Source organism: Helianthus annuus, chromosome 12 (genome assembly GCF_002127325.2).
Source record: "Helianthus annuus cultivar XRQ/B chromosome 12, HanXRQr2.0-SUNRISE, whole genome shotgun sequence".
Lineage (NCBI taxonomy): Eukaryota > Viridiplantae > Streptophyta > Magnoliopsida > Asterales > Asteraceae > Helianthus > Helianthus annuus.
This window is the reverse complement of record NC_035444.2, coordinates 133,874,262-133,897,176: the sequence shown is the minus strand read 5'-3', so window position 1 is coordinate 133,897,176 and position 22,915 is coordinate 133,874,262. Positions and strand designations below refer to the sequence as shown.

At 39.3% G+C, this 22,915-nt stretch overlaps 2 protein-coding genes across 2 annotated transcripts; one reads left to right on the top strand and one right to left on the bottom strand.

Moving 5' to 3' along the window:
• The first annotated feature begins 18,117 nt into the window (after nucleotides 1–18,117).
• LOC110895744 (peptidyl-prolyl cis-trans isomerase FKBP13, chloroplastic) lies at nucleotides 18,118–19,195 on the top strand. Its single transcript, XM_022143103.2, has 4 exons — nucleotides 18,118–18,512; nucleotides 18,594–18,747; nucleotides 18,868–18,936; nucleotides 19,010–19,195. Exons 1-4 carry the CDS (start codon nucleotides 18,192–18,194, stop codon nucleotides 19,072–19,074), a joined length of 609 nt encoding a protein of 202 aa, XP_021998795.1. The 5' UTR covers nucleotides 18,118–18,191; the 3' UTR covers nucleotides 19,075–19,195.
• On the bottom strand, nucleotides 19,090–21,537 carry LOC110895743 (protein TRIGALACTOSYLDIACYLGLYCEROL 2, chloroplastic). The gene is made up of 5 exons (XM_022143102.2): nucleotides 20,846–21,537; nucleotides 20,441–20,770; nucleotides 19,643–19,758; nucleotides 19,475–19,565; nucleotides 19,090–19,382 (listed from the first exon to the last, which is right to left on the bottom strand). The coding sequence occupies exons 1-5, from the start codon at nucleotides 21,374–21,376 to the stop codon at nucleotides 19,290–19,292; spliced, it is 1,161 nt and encodes a 386-aa protein (XP_021998794.1). The 5' UTR covers nucleotides 21,377–21,537; the 3' UTR covers nucleotides 19,090–19,289.
• Between the last annotated feature and the right edge of the window lie 1,378 nt (nucleotides 21,538–22,915).

The following is a 22,915-nucleotide window of genomic DNA, read 5'->3' as shown; positions in this document are numbered from 1 at the left end:
TCAGTATTTGAAATATGTGAATGCCCTGAGGCTCGCAGGGTCAAGTACGCCATTGGTACTTTGGAAGGAATCGCGTTAACTTGGTGGAACGCGCAGGTACAGATCCTAGGGTTGGCAGCTGCTAACGCCACCCCTTGGAATGATTTCAAGGAACTGATAAATGTGAATACTACACACGGGAAGATATTCACAAGTTGGAAGATGAGTTCTACCATCTGAAAATGACTGGGTCAGAAATCGAAGCTTATACTAAACGGTCGAACGAGCTGGCCGTGCTGTGTCCAACTATGGTGGACCCTCCAATTAAGCGTATTGAGTTGTACCTCAAGGGGTTAGCGCCAGAGATTCAGAGCCATGTGACATCGGCTAATCTTGATAATATCCAGGCTATTCAGCGCCTTGCTCATCGTATTACGGATCAGGCAGTGGAACAGAACAAGCTGCCAAAACGCATCAGTGCTACCACTACTGCTGTTACTACTTCTGCTACTCCCAGTGACAACAAAAGAAAATGGGATGGGGATTCCAGTAAAGGTTCAGCTTCAGTTCAGTCACAGGTTCAGCAGCAAAAGACTGACATTTATCAGAGTCCGAGTCAACACTCTTCAGGCAATTAGGGGCAGGGTGGATATCGGGGAATTCACCCATTGTGTAATAGGTGCAACAGGCACCACAGTGGACGGTGTCGTAAGGAGCGTTGTCAGAGATGTCTTAAGATAGGGCATGAAGCTAAAGACTGCAGGAGTTCGCGACCTGCAAATCAGAATCAGCAATACCTACCACCAGCTCCACAGAACCAGCATCAGCAGCAGCAACAACGGGGCAACAGGGGATGTTTTCAGTGTGAAGCTGAAGGTCATTTCAAGCGTGATTGCCCCCAGTTGAACCAGAACCAGAATCGCAACAATAACAACAATCAGGGAAATGGCAACAACAACAACAATGGTGGGAACAACAACGGCAACGAAGCAAGGGGTCGTGTATTTGTGCTGGGGCAGGGAGAAGCGAGAAATGATCCCAACGTAGTCATGGGTAAGTTTCTTCTTGACGACTTTTATGTTACTGTATTGTTTGATTCGGGTGCGGATACAAGTTACGTGTCTTTGAAAGTTAGCCAAATGTTAAAACGTGAACCAACTCCCCTAAATACCAAACATGTCGTAGAATTAGCTAATGGTAAAAGTCTAGAGGCTACACACATAGTTCAGGATTGTAATCTTATCCTCGCTGGTCAGACTTTCCTCATCGACCTCATTCCTATAGTTCTGGGTAGTTTTGACGTCGTCGTTGGCATGGATTGGTTATCCAAGCAGCAGGCAGAGATCTTATGTAAGGAGAAGATCATTCGTATTCCTCGTTCGGGTAAGGAACCTCTCGAAGTTCAAGGCGACAAGAGTGGTGTTGTGGTTGGCATCATCTCTTTCCTGAAGGCTCAGAAATGTTTACGAAAGGGTCGTACCGCCATTTTGGCATTAGTTACTGATGCATCGACGAAAGAGAAAAGAATAGAGGATATTCCAGTCGTACGAGAATTTCCTCAAGTGTTTCCTGAAGATTTACCTGGTCTACCGCCTCATTGTCAGGTCGAGTTTCAAGTCGAGCTAGCTCCAGGAGCAGCGCCTATAGCTCGCGCACCGTATCGTTTAGCTCCAACTGAACTGGAAGAACTTTCAAAGCAACTACAAGAGCTCTTGGATAAGGGCTTCATTCGTCCAAGCTCTTCGCCTTGGGGAGCTCCAGTACTATTCGTGAAAAAGAAGGATGGCACCTTCAGGATGTGCATAGACTACCGCGAACTGAACAAGGTCACAGTGAAGAACCGCTATCCTCTTCCTCGTATCGACGACTTATTCGACCAGTTGCAAGGGTCGAGCTACTACTCCAAGATTGATCTAAGGTCCGGCTATCATCAGCTGAGAGTCCGCGAGGAGGACGTCTCCAAGACAGCATTCAGAACTCGCTACGGTCACTACGAGTTTCTAGTCATGCCATTCGGGCTTACGAACGCGCCTGCAGTTTTCATGGATCTAATGAACAGGGTGTGCAAACCCTATCTAGACAAGTTCGTCATTGTTTTCATCGACGACATTCTGATCTACTCCAAGAGTCAGGAGGAACACGAGCAGCACTTACGTCTTATCTTGGAACTTCTTCGAAAGGAGCAACTGTACGCCAAACTTTCAAAATGCGACTTCTGGCTTCGTGAAGTCCACTTCTTAGGCCATGTGGTAAACAAGGATGGGATTCATGTTGATCCATCCAAGGTAGATTCGATCAAGAACTGGCCTGCACCGCGTACACCAACGGAAATACGCCAATTCTTGGGTTTGGCGGGGTACTACAGACGATTCATAAAAGACTTCTCAAAGATCGCACAGCCGCTTACCATGCTGACACAGAAAGGTGTTACCTATCGTTGGGTTAATACATAAGAAACGGCTTTTCAGTACCTGAAGGATAGACTCTGCAGCACACCTATTCTCTCATTGCCAGAGGGCACGGATGATTTTGTGGTCTATTGTGACGCATCGATACAGGGGCTTGGTTGTGTATTGATGCAGCGGGATAAAGTTATTGCCTACGCTTCGCGGCAACTCAAAGTTCATGAACGGAATTACACGACGCACAATTTAGAGCTGGGAGCTGTTGTTTTCGCGCTTAAGATATGGCGACACTACCTGTACGGTACCAAGTGCACTATTTACACCGATCACAGGAGTCTCGAGCATATCTTCAAGCAGAAGGAATTGAACATGCGCCAACGAAGATGGGTCGAGCTACTTAATGATTACGAATGCGCCATCAAGTACCATCCAGGCAAAGCCAATGTTGTGGCTGACGCTCTCAGTCGAAAGGACACTCTACCTAGGCGTGTACGAGCTTTGCAGCTCACTATTCAGTCTGATCTTCCTGCACAGATACGAGATGCTCAGGTGGAAGCATTGAAACCAGAAAACATCAGGGCTGAAGCCTTACGCGGCTCAAGGCAACGTTTAGAACAAAAGGAAGACGGCGCCTACTATGTAACAGGGCGTATTTGGGTACCACTATACGGCGGTTTACGAGAACTTGTGATGGATGAAGCTCATAAGTCTCGCTACTCGGTACATCCAGGTTCGGATAAAATGTACCTTGATCTTAGAACTACATACTGGTGGCCTAGGATGAAGGCCCACATTGCAACTTACGTCGGCAAATGTTTGACTTGTGCGAGAGTCAAGACAGAGTACCAGAAACCCTCAGGCCTACTGCAACAACCCAGGATACCACAGTGGAAATGGGAAGAAATTTCCATGGATTTTGTCACTGGCCTACCTAGATCCCAGAGCGGGAATGATACTATTTGGGTGATCGTTGATCGACTCACAAAGTCTGCTCATTTCTTGGCTATCAAAGAAACGGATAAGTTTTCTACCTTAGCAGACGTCTACTTGAAGGAAGTTGTTTCAAGGCACGGAGTGCCAACCTCTATTATTTCGGATCGGGATGCACGATTCACTTCAGAACTATGGCAAGCAATGCACAAAGCTTTTGGCTCTCGATTAGACATGAGCACAGCCTATCACCCTCAGACGGATGGGCAGTCTGAGTGCACGATTCAAACTCTAGAAGACATGCTTCGGGCATGTGTCATCGATTTCGGCAACAGCTGGGAAAAGCATCTCCCTTTGGTGGAGTTCTCATACAATAACAGTTACCACACCAGCATACAAGCTGCTCCATTCGAGGCATTGTACGGACGTAAATGCCGGTCACCTCTCTCTTGGGCAGAGGTGGGGGATAGTCAGATTACAGGTCCAGAAATGGTAGTTGACGCTACTGAACGAATAGCACAGATACGACAACGCATGGCGGCAGCTCGTGATCGCCAGAAAAGCTACGCTGATAAACGCAGAAAACCGCTCGAGTTCCAAGTTGGGGATCGAGTGCTACTCAAAGTCTCACCCTGGAAGGGTGTGGTTCGTTTTGGTAAATGAGGCAAGCTCAATCCACGGTATGTTGGACCGTTCAAAATCACTGAAAGAATAGGCAAAGTAGCCTACAGACTAAACCTACCAGCTGAACTCGGTGCAGTTCACAACGTATTCCACGTGTCGAATCTGAAGAAGTGTCTGTCAGATGAGACCCTCATAGTTCCTTTTAAGGAACTCACTATCGACGAGCGGTTGCAGTTCGTCGAGGAACCAGTTGAAATCACGGACCGGGATGTCAAGGTCCTCAAGAACACTAGAATACCTCTTGTACGAGTTCGTTGGAACTCCCGTCGTGGCCCAGAGTATACCTGGGAACGAGAAGATCAAATGGAACTCAAGTATCCCCAGTTATTCGGAAACCGTGCAACCACTACTGAGACTGAAGCTACTACTACAGAATTTCGGGACGAAATTCCAAATCAACGGGGGGATGATGTGACACCCCAGGAAAATCAGTAAACGATACAACTTACCTAGCTCCCTCAGTAACCGCATGCTAAATTTCGGGATGAAATTTCTTTCAAGTTGGGGATAATGTGACAACTCGAGTTTCCAAGATTCCATTTTCACATTTATTACACGTTCATTGTTTGTTTAGTGGTTTATTTGCACGATTGGTTTGCTATGAAATTGTTTACGTTTTGGTACAGTAAAGTAAAGGGTATTATGTTTGTGCATGGTTATGTGTTAAGTGTTGTCAAATGTATGAACTTGGTGGTGAAATTGTGAAATTGTTTTAGATGGTGTACTATTGTAAAATATGATACTTAGGGATGTATGGAGTAATAGTGAAACTTAAATTGTTCTTAACCCTAATCCCTTTTCACTAATCATCACAAAAGAAACAAAACACGTACTTTCATTCTCTGATCCTCTCTGGCAATCATCACTTTCATCATTGGCACAAGTCTTCTGCATTAATCTTGATCTTTCAATCTATTTAGAATCAATTCAAGGTAATTGTTAATGATTGTTTATTGTTTTTGATTCTTGATTGTGTGTTGCATGAAAACCCTAGTTCTTCATATGATATTCTGTGATTATTGATTGGATTCTGATTATTGTGAGAATGATGTTGATTAGTCATATAATCGATTGCCTGATGATTAAGGTACAGAATTGTAGAATGATTGATGGTTAATTGGATTTCTGTATATATGAAGTTAGGGTTTTGATCGTACTCTCCACAAACGTAACTGTTACAATTACAATGAACGTATGAATGATTGTTTGTCTGAGTTTTGTGAATGATAGGTTGTTGTCCGAGCTTTTGATTGATGAAGCATAGTCAGGGTTTTATGATAATGATATTCCGACTTTTATACACATACATAAGAGTCCGAATTTTAACCCAACACTAAGGTCAGACTTTTTGATGTATGATACCATGTCCGAACTTTATGTGTAAGATGCTTGAGGTCCGAGTTTTTTTTATGTTAATTGCATACTATCCGAGTTTGTGAACAATATACAAGGTCCGACCTTTATGTTTTATGGTATGTCCGAGTTTAGTTGAGGGAGATGGGGTCCGAATTTTTATCATGCCACACATATGGTCCGAGTTTTAACCCCCACCCCCCTTGTCCGACTTTGTGTACCCTCACCCTTGGTCCGAGTTTCATGCTTGGGCTATCATGTCCGACTTTTTGAAAGGGCACAAGGGGTCCGAATTTGTGAAGAGGAGCCCCTTGTCCGAGTTTTGCTTGTAATCGGGTGGTCCGATTTTGTTGAGGGTTACTTGTCCGAGTTTCATGATAATTAAGACTGTAGATTGTTAATTGTCATTATATGGGCCGCACACCTCTGTTGGTGGGCCGAAACTTAGGGGATTATTATAACCTCATTTGGTAAACTAGCATTAATGATAAGGTGGACTTGTAAATCGTATTTGGACTTCAGAATAGATTGGGTTGTTGTGTTTGGGCCGGGAAGAGTGGGTGAGTAACAATTGGGCTTCATGTTGACTGATTTGGGTCCTATTCTCTTATGATTATCAAACTAGTTACATATGATAAAATAACACATGCGTGTACGGCTCTAACTTGCAATGTGAACGTGTGACGGTATGGATACTTGCTACAACTTGTGTGATAGTACGAACTATGCTTGTTATGACATACGTGATGTTTATCTGTTAGTTGTTTACTGCTTGAGCAATATGTGTGTGACTGGATACGTGAATTATGAATTCATGAAACTGACCGTCTCTGGTAACCACATAGGGTTTGATTGATCATTGTGAGAACATAATTTAGCATACCGAGCAAACCAAGGTGAGTTCACACAGCCAAGGCATGGGGTTCCCAGGGTGGGAATGGGATTTGGATTATTTACTTGTACTTCTCTAGATAATTGAACGTTGTGATATGATCCTCGGGTGAGGAAGGTGATTGGTTAAGATACTGCTAGACTAGTGATACTAATAGAACTGATCTTCGCATACACGCCAGGGTTGGCCGTGATAATATGACTGATCTTCGCAAACATGCCTAGAAAGGCTGCGAACTATTCACTAAACTTCGCACAGATGCCGGGTGGCCGCGATACAAATATACCTAGTCTAGAATACTTGAGAACTTTCCCTAATCTTCGCATACATGCCTAGAGGGCCGCGATACGAACTAATACGATACACGACTTAGTAAACGAACACAAGGCTTACTATACTAATACAATTACTGAACTATTAACTGTGAACTCGCTCAACTAGTTGTTGACTCTCTGCTGCATGCCTTGCAGGACCTTAGGTATATATGGAGCTTGCACAGGGAGGAGCAGGTCGTTGTGGAGCATGGATCGTGGATGTTATGTTACACTTTATAACACTTGAACTTATTACATACATTGGATTTTCATATTATGCTTCCGCTACTTAAACTATGTTTGGTTTGAACATCAATTGTATTGAATTGGATTTTTACAAACTACTTTGATTATTATATACTATGTTCAATATGATTGGTGGCTTGATCCTGGTCAGTCACGCTCCCAAGCGGTGGTACTCCGCAGGTGGATTTTGGGGGTGTGACAGAGATGACGGCTTCGACTTTTCGGTGTGTCCCCTTTAGAGGATCTTTTAGTTATAACAGCAGCGACTATCAATTTTTTTGTTTCATCAGCTTGCTGAGGGCGATGCTTTGTTTCAAGCATTTGCGGAAAGTATTATTTGGGGACTAGGTCAGAACTTCCATTCAGCAGAAGTCCCGGAATAATACCCCAGATATCACTGAGTATAAAGACCTAGTATCTCAGAATAAGGGACCTTTCAAACGAGATTTCAGGGGTTACCTATATATCCAAGTAGTGTTCCCCATGAAATAAGCAAGTGTTTGAATTTAGGTTTATATCCCGAAAAAATTTACTAAATGTATAAAAACCTATCGACATATCATCAGTGAGACTATTTAACTCTTTTTAATTCTTTACAATTCTTTAGCATACTGTAACTGTCTACTGATGTACTATCATTTCCTCTTTTTACGCAAAAACTCAATTTTTTTTCAAATTTTATCATGTTTTTGGCGTTTTCAAATTTTCTAATGTTTTTGGATTTTCTAACAATTTTTCTCCCCATAAAATGCAAAACCATTAAAAATTTTACAACACGATACTGATAGCTTTGTCTCGCCATCCATTTTCTGCTAACTATGCACTGAATTACACGAAAAGCAGTAATTACCCTCATGATTTACAACACATTGATTTTTTTTTACAGTTTGAAAACCATTTTTCAATCTGGTGAATGTAATCATGTTTGTTCAGCCGTGAGGGTTTCGGCGTATTCAATCAACATTTATTCAAACAAAATTAAAAACAAACATATTTTTGGTTTTTCAAATTTTTAACAAACTAAAAACATATTTTTGGTTTTTAATTTTTCAAGTTTTTAGGGTTTTGAAAATATTGTTTATTTATGTACAAACAACAATCAAACTAAACTCCTTGTTCAACCAAACCAGGGTCCTGCAACCTCTTCCTGTGCCAGGCTGCTCTAGCTACCATTCTTACAATCTTCAATTTCGTTGAGCACCTGCACATTCAAACTTTATCAATCATTTGAACAATTTAGCCCAGGTCTGTTGGACCTTAGGCATTTCAATACAATAATTTTCATTCAATTTTGGAAATTCTTTGTCATTTAAAACTTTTTTGACTTTGACTTCAACTTTCTCATCTTTTACCGACGTCACTTGTTTCTTAGCACTCCACACTTGACCTTTCGGAGTACCAAAATTTGTCTCTTTTTGAACCTTTTGATTTTGAACAACATTTTTAGGTTTCCAAAACTCTTGAGGTTTTGTCATATCAACAGATGTTCTCCAACTTTGTGTTGTTCGCAATCTGGGTGTGTGAAAATTCCAGGTCTGTCTTGAAACGAACCTGTTCGGGTTTGATTTCCAATTTTGATTTGAAGCAAAGTTGTTTGTATTGTACCTCCAAGTTTGTTTCGAATCAAATCTGGTTGACCTTTGTTTCACATTCTCAGATTTCTGTTTTTCAACATCAACAGGCTTTGGATTTGGACACTTTCGTACAACATGTCCAATTTGATCACATTTAAAACACACTTTCTTTGAAACATCCTTGACCTGTTGTTGTTTCTTTTTCATAGCATCAAACTCCTCATTAATCTGTTGTCCAAATTTGAGTTTTTCCTCTTCTTTCAAGCTCTTCCCTTGAACAAAACTCATTTTTTGTTACAAATTTGGTCTTTTACTTTGATTCCAATTCTGTTTCTTTTTATAACCCAAACCAGCCTTCATGTTTTTCTTCTTAAAACCAGATTTGTTATAAAAAGATTTATGACCTTTACCAGAAAACTTTGGAATCTCAGACTTCTCAATCTCAACCATTTTGAAAACTTTATCAACCTTTTCTGAAATCACATTCTGAATCGGGAATAAAACATCGAAGAATATTTTGTCCGATCCAATCATGGTATAAACCAATCCTTTTGAATCATCATCCACAACTTTCTCAGATTTTGTGTTTTTCAGATATCCATCATAAAGATTCCCTTCATCTTCATCCTGTGATTCAGACTTACCTTTTGTAGACTCATCTTTCAAAAAACTATCAACAACCTTACTTACCACATCTGAATCATCAGCATCATCAGATTTGGTGTAAGTCACATCGATACTTTCAGGTAATTGGTCAGCTATGTTCAAACCCTTTGCCACCTTTTCCTCATCATAAAAAGTATAATTGTTTCTCAATGGTGGTGGTACCTGATGAAATTCTGAACCAATACCCTTTTTGCAATTGTCAGTATCTTTGTCATCTGATGTGATGTTGAAAATGCGTTCAAGAATGTACGAAGAGTTATGATAACTTTGAAGTTTTGTAACAATCTTTTCTTTTTCAGCCAAGACTTGTTTAAGATTAGCAATTTCATCAACACACTTGTTCAATTCAATTTGCTTTTCTTTAAACTTTCTTTCATACATTTCTTTAGTGACTAAAGTTTCAGACAATCTTTGATCAAAACTTTTGACTTGGCTTTTCAAAGTATCATAAGCTTCTTGTACTCTCTGACTCGACCACTTTAAAGAATCATACTGTTTTTGTAAATCTTGAAATTTAGATTCTTTTTCAACACAATCAACACATTTAGCTGTACACTTTTCTTTCAATATCTTATTTTCTTCTTCAAGACCATGACATTTCAGTGTTAGCTTTTCAACTTTTAATTTTAAAATTTCTTCTTTGTTAATCATTTCTTTACATTTTATTGTGAAAACATTTTCAAGTTTAACTATGTCAATTTCTTTTGTTTTTATGATGTCATCTTTTTCAGTACAGGCTTTGCACATTTCTATGCAATTCATGTACTTGTTTTCTTTTTCATCAACCAATTCAACGTTCGACAAGTCAGAAGATTTTCTTACCTCAGTCTCTTTCAGCACCGATTCTTCTGTTTCAACTTTCTGATCTTGTTCTTTGTTCTCCTCTTTTTCTTCTTTCTGTGCTTCTTCTATCTTCTGTTCTTCTTCAGCTTTCTGATTTTCTTCAGCAGCAAGCTTTGCAACAGTTTTTACTTTTTCAATCATCTTCTTCAATTCTTCTTCTTTTCTCTTCTTCATCTCTACCACCTTCGGTAGACTTACTTCACAAATCTCTCTTATCTTCTTCTCCAAATCAGGCAGATATGCTTTATCAGATAACCTTCTTGTGTTGAAAGTAGCCTGTCTTGGAAGCAAATTTGTTACAGCTTCGAAATCCACTTTTGATGGGTCAGCAACTGGATTACCCTGTGGATCCATGTAACATTCCAACTTTTCATTCCATCGTTTGGCTCTCTGGGCTTCTTTGAATGGTTCGTTTAATTTTCCAATTTCCCATCTTGCATAGTCTGCTTTCCACCATCTATCAGGATCAGCATCAGCCACAAATGCATACCCTACAACATCTTTTTCAGGGCAAACTTGACTCCAGTCGTAACCTTCATCGTCATATATAACTGCAAGAGCCCTTGATTTTTCTTCAGACTGTTTCAATCTTGGTGGCTCAGACTTGTTCTGATGATAAATTGCTTTCTTGTAATAATCTTCTTTGAACGGGTTTTCAGAATCATCATCAGCATACGCATTTCTGCACTCGCGCTTAAAGTGACCTTTTTGTTTACATTTGAAACATGTCACCTTTGATTTATCAAATCCCAGTTTGGTAGACGGTCCACCAATTGACTTTCTCCCCGTGATTTCCATAAACCGTTGTGCCAGACGAACCGCACTGACCATGCACCATCTTATATCCATAAGTTCCATCTCCTCGGGGTCTAATTGATCATAATCTTCTTTCGTCAAGTTGGTGTTGCCAATCTTCCCTGCAACGAGGCTTTCATACGATTCAAGTACAGATGCCAAGAAAACCATCTGTTGTTTCGCCGACTCTTCACTGAAATTCTGTCCATTCTTCAGATCCACTGCGATATTACACTGGAATAAATTTTTTGAAGCAGATTGGTCTGATGCTGTTGAAGAAGATCCACCGTGAAAACCACTGTGAAGACTTTCATTGTTTACTGAACTTGAACTTTCTGCAGAAAACGCTGTTCTTGGAGACCCAGCCTGCGGTACATTTCCTCTGTAGTAAAGCTCTACATTTTGCTGATAAGCTAGATTGTTGACTTTAGATCTCTTTATCCCAACTCATGGCTTTCAAGCCTTTCAATCAGCAGATCCACTTTTAAATCATCAGGCTTGATTGTATTTTTCAACATTAAAGCAAAGTACTGCCACTCTTGATCATTTGGCAATGAATCAAACAGTTTATCCACCATCTCTTCTTCAGTATATGTGATTTCATGTCTGGTCAGCTCCATTTTCAGATGTCCAAATCTCTCGATCATTTTACAAACAGACTCATTTTTCATACAACTGTATAGATCAAACTCTTTACGCAACAATTTCTTTTTGTTTTTAACAATTTCATTACTTCCTACACACTTTCTCTCTAACGCTTCCCACAAACTCTTTGACGTTTTCTCTTGTTCAAGTAACGAGATAATATCCTCTCTTACTGACTGTTTGATTAATGTGATCATTTTATATTCAGTCACAACAATTTTTATATCTATGTCTGTGAAATCTTTCGCATCTATTAACTCTCCTCCCTCTTTTACTGGTACATTGTATCCATTTTTCAGTTTTAACCAGCTTTCAGGAGCGAAATCTTTTACCCAACCCTCAAATCTGTTTTTCCACCAGTTATAATCTTCAACTTTCATTAGCTTTGGTGGCTTCTGTTGGCTTCCATACATGTTCTCAAACTTCAAATTCTCCGAAATCTCTCTTGAATATTCTCTCATCTCAGATCTTCTATCTGTCGATTCGGAAGTGAATGCGTTATAGAACTCTTCACCGTTACTTGACATCTTTAATCACCTGAGAACAAACAAACAAATTCAATCAGTTTAAACAATATCAAATAAGCTAAAATACACTGACACTTGGTTGTCGTGAAATGATCTTGACGCGAAAAAGTTCACTTTCGAGTGAAATATGAATTGCAGCTATGAGCGAAATCCGCGACAGTCCTTAAAAGCGAAATCAAATGTAACTTTGAGCAAAATCAGGACACCAAGAGCGAAATCAGGGTTTAGGGTGGCCTTATGAGCGAAATCAGGAAGTTATTTGTCACAAGAGCGAAATCTGATGTGTCAAATAAGCGAAATTAGGGTTTGTGCACTAAAAGCGAAATCAGGAATGTACTTTTGAGCGAAATTAGGGTTAGTGAGTGGACATTGGAGCGAAATCAGGTGTTCTTTGGAGCGAAATCTCAAGAATTATGTCCACTGGAGCGAAATTAGGCTGCTGTAAGAGCGAAATCAGATGTTTGTATGAGCGAAATCACAAATGTCCATATGAGCAAAATCATGTCCGAGGTCAGTTTTGTCCATTTTTAGTTCGAATTTCAGTGTCAAACTTTCAGGGATTTGTCTTTGTCCAATTATCTATAATCTGTGAAATTTTGAGCGAATTTTGACCGGTAAATCTAGTTCAGATTGAAAAAGAAGGTGTAGAAGACAGAAAACTGATGCAAATGAGCTAAACTCTTCCTCCTGCGCTCTGATACCACTTGTAGGATCGTTGTTGAACCCGAATGAGTCAATCAGAAGAGTTGTTTATCCGATTCAAAGGCGGAATCAATGAAACGGACGCTCAAACTAATTATAATGTCTCTTGGATTGATTTAACACTGATTACAACCTGAGAACAATTTGGCAGCACTTCATTACAAGTTCTGAATCCGTGCCAAATGAATGAACAGTGCACCTATGTATACTTGACCAGGTTTCGCTTATATGACCATGTCCATATGAGCGAAATCTGATGCTTCTGATTTCGCTTATATGGCCATGTACATATGAGCGAAATTACCAGCTAACTCTCTAACAATTGTTTCTCGAACCTCGTGCACTGGTTATTCTAACCTATCCTATTCTATTACATGATACAAGACGAAGTCAATAGACGTAATACACTAACACCCTTTTTCACTTGTTAAGCCTCACTGGGACTCACATGCACCCCACAGTATTATTATGTGTGCACCCACAATAATATTGTGATTTGCATGCTCATCTCAGCTCCTCTTAACTCATGTCAAATGGTCCCTCGGACTCGAGTAGCAAACAAAGAGTATCACGAAGCGTAAGTCATGAAGGTTTAGGGAAATACCACCCTATCAGTCACATAACACGTGCAAGTGTACATGAATTCATACTGTTGTGCTAATCGTGCATTCACATGCAATATCATATGTAGGTGTTTACTAGTTATGTAGTACAATGAGTATAAGGGAGACGAACCTTGCTATCTGGAGCTAAGTGTCATGGTCGTATTCAAGTCTTCAGAACTGTTCGGTTATAGTCTGGTTTTACCAAAAACATTTTTCCCCTTTTTAAATAAAACCAAGTTCACTATAACCAATGGCTCTGATACCAATCTGTCACACCCCCAAAATACCACACGCGGAAACCCCTGCGGGGCGTGTGACGTACCAGGATCCAAGCCATCAATCACATTGAACTAATAGGTATATTAAAATAAAACTTTCATTTATTATCATTAAGTGTTACAATGTTACAAGTAATTAACAGTATACAGCGGAAGCAAAAATCATTCGTTAAGTGTTTAAAAACCAACAATCTTGTGTTGCGATTCCGTGTATCTCGACCCATGACCACTCCAGCCTCCCAGACAACAAGTTCCAGTCAATATGCACCTAAGAACCTGCAAGGCATGTAACAACGAATCGACAACATAGTTGAGCGAGTTCACAGTTGGATGTTCGTTTTAAGTTGTTTATGAAAACACAGTTTGTCTTTAGTTGGCTTACTTGCCGTGGGGGTTACCCCATAGTTGAGAGTATGTTTAATCAGTTTCTTCTTTTCCAATCCATAACCCGTACCTTGATTTCCCAAACCATATTCGTAATCAGTGGGGGCTTCCCATGTGAACCACTAGACCATACCATATCGACTACTAACGAAATATAAGTTGTGCCCTACATCAGTGTCTATCATCACTGACAGTTTGCCATAGTCCATTAGTACACGTCCGTTCGAACGACACGGTGTGAGGTTTGTTAAACCTAATAGCGCTATTAACTAATGACCCGCTCGCCATCGGCCTCGGTGATTAAGTCGATATAAAAAGGAGGGACTTCATGATAGAGTTTTGTCTAGTAAGTTTAAGGTTGTTGTCCTACCCAAGGAGGACGAACGTACGTAGTTCTACCCAAGGAGGACGAACGTACGTAGTTCTACCCAATGGGAATACGCAGGATTTATAGTGGCATCCTACCCAAGGAGGATGGCCGTACATATCCTACCCAAGGAGGATATGTAGGTTTCGTTTTAGTTCTTTTAACCCATTCCCAACCCTTGGGAATCCCATGCCTTGTAGAAAGTGTGAACTCACCTCGGTTTGCTCGGATTTGTTAAGTTACTTTACCCGTTCCAAGTTGGTCAACCAAACCCTACCGTGGTTACCAAAAGACAGTCAGTATCATGAATACATAGTCTCATACTCGTTTAACACATTACCCCAGTAGCATATCAGCAATACACATAACACATTACCAATCATAACAGTTATTCATGCACCTTTCAGCTCATGGTCATCACATAGCTAGTACCCGGTTCACATGTAAGTTCACATAATACGCAATAAACATTTGGATCACAAGTAATTTCGTTTCACAAGCATACTAGATTAACAACATTTGGCAGCCATTACATTATCCAAGTTAACTCAGTTTATCCACATAACAGATTTGTTCCACATACAAATTTACTTCACAAGTCCAAGTTCTAGTTACACTTAACAGGTTACAGTAGGCATCGTGAAGGTGTACAGCCCAATATAAGTGATCCAATATAGGTGTGTGTGGGGTCTAAGTATAACTGGGTATCCATTTGAAATATTGTGCGGCCCAGTTATGTTTTTGTGATCCATGCCCACTCAAGGTTTACGATAACATGTGGCCCAATATGAACAACATGATTTAATGGTATACGTGGCCCGTTGCTAACTACGTGCATCTAATTACATCATGCAGCCCGGTTTGGTGTATGTAGTCTAACTTACGTAACAGGCCCACTAAGAAAATTACCTAATATCAGTGTGTGGCCCATGCTTCATCGAGTTAAGGAAGTGACGAAACCCTTTGGTTTCGTGGGGGTTATGTGCGATGAAACTCTTTAGTTTCGTGGAGCCCAAGTGTTGGCCTGTATCGTTGTGAACGACATCAGACAGTTTCTGCACCTGTAACCCTAATCATGGCGGTTAATCCGAACAACAACTACTGATCATGTAACTCAACTAATTAATCTTATTAACATCACATTGATCGGATCTAACTAGTTATAGGCATATCAAACAAATCGACATTCCAACTTCACAACATTCCTTAGATTACTATCATACAAATCATCTAACCTAAACAGAATCACCATCTAGCGTTCATGCAACTAACATTATTGATATTAATCCAACATTTATCACCACCAGCACATACATCATGCAACGATCATTACTAAATAAGCCAAAGTGAAGCACTAACCAAGTATGATGATGAAACATGGTTGCCAGCAACGATGAAACGTCGGGGTAGGAATGGGAGGCTGCCGTCAAGTTGAAAAGAAAGGGGCACGGCACTAGGGTTGGCGAATGATGACTAACAGAATGTATGCACCTATTAGTGGGTTGGGCCGAGAAGTATAACTGGGCCGAAACCCCTTTTTGGCGAAACTCTATGTTTCGTCGCGTGAAGATGGACGACGAAACTCATGTTTCGTCGAGCCCAAAACTCATGTTTCGTCAGGGTTGCCACATCTTATAACTTACATAACTCTAGAATATTCTCAATCATTCATCAACACATTAGTTACCTTAGACAAGGTTCACGCAGATTAAGTCACATAACAATGTGTAAAGGAAACAATTACATAAACAACCCATTCAATTAAGAATTAACACATCCACTAGTCACGTATTGAACATCTAAGTTACATCTAAGCGCGGCGAAAATCTCTAAAATGTGAGTTGTCACATCTGAGATTCTTCATACATACCAGAAAAGGTATGTTCTTAAAAAGTTCTCAGTTGACCTACTTGTCTTTTCCTCTTTTGTACATTTCCTCTTCTTCATTCTCCATGGACTTCATTGAATCTTGATGCTTCAAAAGCTTTAATAGGAGGGTCATACTCTTGATTTTTAGCTCAAAGTTTTGCAAATTTACATTAGTAAAACATTATTTTAAGTTATTTACGTTCAGAAATTACAAAATTAGTCAAAACTAACTTATAATAATTTTTTAAAAGCTAAGAATCTAGAAAAGATGGAGCAGCATGGGGCCATGCCAGGTTGGCACGGGGTGTAACATCCCAAGAACATAAATTGTATATTATAAATTAAAAGTCGGTAATGGCCAAGATAAATAACTAGGAATAATTAACCTAGTTACTCATGAATTCTAAAAATCATGAGGAAATTTAGTTATAAAACCCTTTATAAAAACTTGAGGAAAGTTGAGGGGCTAAAGATGACAAACTGAAAATTTGTTTTAATTAAATAAAACATAACACCAACACACACACACAGTAAGTGTGTGCTTTGGTCGTGAGAATCACATGAGCAAACAAGGGCTCCTTCAAGTTAACCCTAATCACTCAAAATCAAACAAATTCAAGTAAGAATTCAAGTGCAAATCGAAACCAAACCTTTTATGTTTGTGATATTTTAGCTTTTATACCTCTAGTTCCAACTTTTATACTTTCATTTCTCCCTTCAAACATTTGAATTTATTCTAACAGTTAGAGCATTCAAATTGGAGCCTCTATACTAATACAATTTATATAATATAGAGGAATAAATAGAGAAAACAACAAAAACAACACTACATTGAAAACTTTATAATAAAGACTGTTTTAGAGATACTAAAGTACACCTCTATATATAGAAGCTTTTATCCAACTCTCTAAAATGTTGTTGTGAGTGTGGTGAAAAGAGAAAGAAATAATAACATAAGTGTATGTGAGTAAGCAGGTGTTTGTTTTTTCTTCAAACATCTTCAAGGGAGCTGATGTCTGCAGGCGCGCAGACGTTACCTTTGAAGACTGTTTGTTTTGTTTTTAAACAGATCTGAACTCAGTTTTTTTCATCTTAAAAATAAGCTATAGACCTCCTTAAAACATCTTCGCAAAAACCCTAACATACTCCTCCCTTATATACGCTTAAAACATCAGCCTCTCCCACATCGCCCCTCCTACATGCCCGCCGCTCCTCCTCCTCCGACCAGTTTTCCGGCGACCTCCCTTTTCTCCTCCGACCGGGTACTTCTGTTTTACTTCTTGATTTAGCTTCTTAGACCTAATTTTTGCTTCTTGATTGTGCGTCTTCATCTTTTGTACAGGTTGAGGGTGTCATCACCTGATAATTTGAAAGGAACATATGAATGCGCAATTGGGAATTTTGGTGTCCCTCAATATGGTGGAACATTATCTGGTTATGTTGGGTACCCAAAATCGAACCAGAAGGCGTGTGAAACCTTTGATTCGTCTTTGAAATCGGAGCATGCTGGTGGTCTCCCCCTTTTCTTCTACTTAATCATGGCGGTAATGCTTCTTTTTTCTTCAATTGGCTTTTCATTATTAGTATAATTGTAATGTAATTTCATATTGATAATGCTAATTTTAGTTTGTAGTTATTGGGGTTTACTTCTGATGATGATAATTTCATATTTTTTATGTAACTTGAATTTTAAATGACTTCTATCTAGTGAGATAAGTTTGACAGTTACATATTTTCAGTTTATGCAGACAGTATCAATTTACAAAAACAAACAGACTTATAATTTCAGCTTGTAGAGTTTCAGACCACATCTTCAGTTGTGGACATGAAAACAGATGAAATCAGCTTGCAGACAGTTTATGTCTGCAAAAACAAACAACACCTAAGATAGAGATAGAGAGTTGGATGTGAGACATTTTTAAGAAATAAACATAATTTAGAGAAAAATGTATTTTTTGATTGAACTATATAGATGGAGATGAAAGCTTCCGATGTAAATGCTCTTAGAAAACAGAAACTAAAAAAAATACTAATATAGTAACATTAGTAATAATATAGGGGTAGTTTTGTAAAATAAAACCAAGTACAAGTTTCCCACCTTATCTCTCCCTCCGAAGTGTCACCGGTGCAGAAATGGCCACCACCCTCCTCCCCTCCCTCCTCTCTCCACCCATCAAACATTCCTCCACCGTCTCGCCACCGGCGCACCACCACAACCAAACCATCAGTTCTAATTCAATCAGCAACCACACTTTGAAACTCAACTTGACAAGAAGAGAAACCCTCGGATTGGGTCTGGTTCTAACGGTTTTTGACGCCGTTACATCTCCTCCTCAACTAGCCAGAGCAGAATCAACCCCCCCGTGTGAGTTCACGGTGGCGGATTCAGGACTTGCATTTTGCGATAAACTTGTTGGATATGGATCTCAGGCCGTGAAAGGTCAGCTCATCAAGGTCAGCAACATTTTACAAATTTATTTATTATGATTATTATTATTATAATTGGATGATTGAGGTTATTACTGGAAGGAACAGGCCCATTATGTCGGAAAGCTTGAGAGTGGAAAGGTGTTTGATAGCAGCTACAATCGGGGAAAGCCTCTCACGTTTCGAATCGGTGTCGGTGAGGTGATTAAAGGATGGGATCAAGGTATTCTTGGTGGCGATGGTGTTCCTCCTATGCTTGCTGGTATGAAACTCACTTTACAGGACATGTCTCGACTCACATTAACCCATTTAGTGACAATATTTAATGCGTTCATTTTTCTTTTGTCGTTTCGGGTGATGATGTTATAAACTATGAAAATAGGAGGAAAACGGACATTAAAGCTTCCTCCACAACTCGGATATGGCATGCGAGGAGCAGGTTGCAAAGGAGGTAATTTCATATTTTAAAATCAACAATCAAATTAATTACCGAATCTAACAATGTTCCGATCATGCATTTGCAGGTTCTTGCATCATTCCACCCGATTCAGTTCTCTTGTTTGATGTCGAGTTCATTGGAAAAGCATGAATACAAACGCCTGTCTCTACTGAAATTGATGCAAAATGTTATTATATGAATATATTTTGTTTAAGCTAATACAAAGTAACAATATTTTGAAATCTCAATCCTACGGGTCCTTTTGAGTTGAGCCTGCTTGGCATACTAATCAAAACCCGAATCACAACAGGGATCTATAATATAAACGTTTTCACTGTAAGGGTTCTAAATCGTGCTTTTAGTCTTCATAATAGCCTGCTAAGTGACTTGATGACCGCCTTCAAATTTTTTCGGGTAGCTTCATCTCCAGTGAATCCCAGAATATCAGAGCTTATACTCTGAAAGATGCAAGTGATGATCAAGATATATAACTGTATGAGTCGAATCATACTAAAAAAAAAAAGGAAGATTAATTGATGAGTCTGTGAACCTCGATATTCTTCAAAGTAAATACAAGGGTGTAGATGGATTTCTGAATCAACTCAGTGTTCTCTGGAGTCATAATAGATGCATGTGCCTTTCTGCAATATCAGTAGTAACATATTCTGTAAACATGATGGTTGAAAATGTAGATGTATAAAATCCATAGGATACATACCTCAAATCCTCTGATGCTTGAGTCAGACTTTTGGTCAAACTTTCGACTTCCTGCAGTAAACCGCTGTCTCGAACCTCTGCCAGCATAGGTTGAACATCCTCAGCCATGGCCTGGATCTGAGAAAGTAGTCAAGAGAGAGATGGTTTATGAAAAGGCATTAGAGCTCGTCGTTTTGAGAAGAGTTGCAGTCACACATGAGATTGCCGACTCAAAAGAGTGTGTGTGTGAAAGAATGTTGTTGCCTATTTATTACACACTCATCTTCAATTGAGGCGATACATGTCATTGTGTTTTCCATGTGATCCTGAAAGTGAAACTGGAACAATACCTTACCTCGACTGACTGTCTCACATATACCCGAAACTGAAACAATGCCTCACCTAGCTAATAAGACAATTTGATTCTAAAAAAGCACTAGGTGCCACAGGCGAGGCATTGTTCTACTCGCAACAACATAATATTTATGTACAATAGCCTTTTTATCAACTAAACCATTCATGATTTCTTTAATCCTTTGGTATTTTTACCTATCAGCCTCATAGACACCCGAATTTTGACCAAAATAATATTTATGTAAAAGTGTATGACGTGTTTTTTTAAACCAAGCTCAATGGTGTGGTGCCAATCTAGACGAGGTCCCAACTCCTAATAAACACCAAAGACGGTGCTACTATGCACTCAGGCCATAGCCTCTTATTGCCTATAAGGATCATATGAAAATGCATGCCTTCAAGGTGAAAGCAAACAACGACATACTAAAATTTACCAACAAATGAACGTAAAATGGGCATACCACACCTTCAAAAGCAATGGTCTTGCTTCATCAATAACAGCTGCAGCCCGTTCGGCCAACGCGTAAGTGTTAGCAACACCGATTTGTTCCACTTCTCTTCCAAGACGCGTAAAGATCCCCACCAACGCATCCAAACTCACACCCTGGTATCCTTTCAACTTCTGTCTGTCACACATGATCAAACCTTCTTTAACACAGTTCGGGTCCAAAGGCCCGAACGAAGGTGTCGGAATCGGATCTCGAGGCGTAATATCAATCATTGTCTCCATCAAAAGCCCAGACTGATTCACCTCAATCAATGAATTCCTGGGTATAATTGTCTTGTCATCTTCAACCTACATTACAAACACACAATCAAGAACAACAAAAAAACCAGTATTCACAACAGAATCAAGAAACATTGATCAAACCTCAACAACAGCTTCAATACTTTTCAAAGACGGATTAACCCGAATAACATTACCAACAGTAACCCCTCTGATCCGAACCTGCGTACCCGTTTGAATCCCACACGCCTGCGAGAACTCAAACACAGCAAGATACTTTCTGAACCGAGACTTCACCTGAAACGCCCGTAACCAAACCAAACTCAACGCCAACAACACCGTACCCGACACCACAAACAACCCCACCCCACCTTCCCAAATGCTCCTGCGACCGAACCCGAAATCACTCAAAGGGCGCAGCGTCTGTTTCCAGATGGTTCGAGGGATATCAACAACAACTGCAAGTGGGTTCTTCTTATTACTACTGTCTGAAGACGAAGATGAAGAAGGTTGTTGACTGTTTTCTGTATCTTGAGAGGCTGATTTGACAGTGAATTTTGGGGGTTTTGATGGGAATGTGTAAGTTAGGGCTGTGAATTGGGATTTGGGGGAGACCCATTTTGCAGGTAGCATTGTGGGGCAAATTGGAATGTTTACTGCAGAATTGGCAACCATTGGTGGTGGTGGTGGTGGTGGTGATTAATGGGATTTGGGTGAATTGGGGGTGGGAGATGGAAGAGAAGATGGTGAAAGAATGAAGCAATGGTATTTCTGGATGGATACTCTTTTGCAGCATGTCACCCACTACCAACAATATTTCTGTTTTAATTATTTAATCCTTGGTCTTAGGTTAAATCAATGTGACACTGAAAATATATTTCTGAAATAAAAGTTTAACTTGGCTCTAAGAGCATCCGGTTATTATTTGGTGTTTTTAAGGAGAGAGAAGATGATGTGGAGGAGAGAGGGGATGAGTTGGAAGAGACAGAGTGTGAATATGTATGAGGTGAAGAATGAGAAAAAATGAGAGCATTCACAGTAGAGGTATTTTTTCGTGTTTTTAAGAAGAGAGAGTGTGAGGTGGAGGAGAGAGAATATAGTGGTGTATGTGAGAAAAAATGAGAAAAAATGTAGGGAAGAAAGGTTTGTGAGTATGATGTAGGAGAGAGGAGAGAGGAGTGAGAAGATAAATATTTGATGGGTATTTTGTTTTTTAGAGGGCAAGAGAGAGAAATTTATGGGCGAGAGAGAGGAGAGAGGATAGAGAAATGATGTTTTTATGGTTTATGAAAAGGTCATGAGAGATAAATGATTTTATTGGTTGGGCAAGCACACACATGGCACTTAAAAACATGATCTAAAAACATTCTTACTGGAGATGCTCTAACTAATCAAACCATTAAAATCATCTAGACTATCTACATTCACAACCCAACTCAACCTTTAATAAAAAATTAATTTCTCTCTCTTTCACATACCAACTTAACCTAACTCAATTTTTAACACACATTCACAACTCAACCCAACCTAAATTTTTATTAAATAAATGTAAATAATAATTGAAACAATTTTTTTTTAAAAAACAAATAAAAGTTACTTATTTTTAATATAAGAATTAAAAATTTAAACAATCAATATAAATAATATACTGAAAAATATATTTTTTCAAACGAACTCCGTTTTTAATATAATTTATATCGTAATGTTCAGAAATTTATTTTAGGAAATACGGTGTATTTAGTTTTGTTATTCAGTTTAAATATTAAAAATTATTTGAGTAATAAAACTATTGGGGGATTTGGTAGCTAGAAAATAAAATACAAAAAAGAAAATTAGGTGATGGAACCAATCGACAAGTGGCAAAAGGGCATGTGCAACCTCTTGCAACCTTGGGTTGCTTGGCCAACCAGGTTGTAGGTTGTGGAGAAAAGTAGAATTTTTCTTTTTCTTTAATTTATTTGGACAACCTAGGTTGAAAGAAAGTCACCAGTGGTGATAGTTACTAAAAATGAAAAAAAAAAAAAACGAAACTACGAAAATTATTTATTGCGGTATTTAGTCCTTATTCTGGCTTTTCTTTTGCTCGAAGATTTCACAACCCTCCTTGAATGGATGTAAGAAGTCTTTCACACAAACGGCTTTAAAAGGTTTCATCAAAGAGCTAAACTACACACGAAAGATGAGTGTACATGTAAGGTTGTAATCAAATTGAAC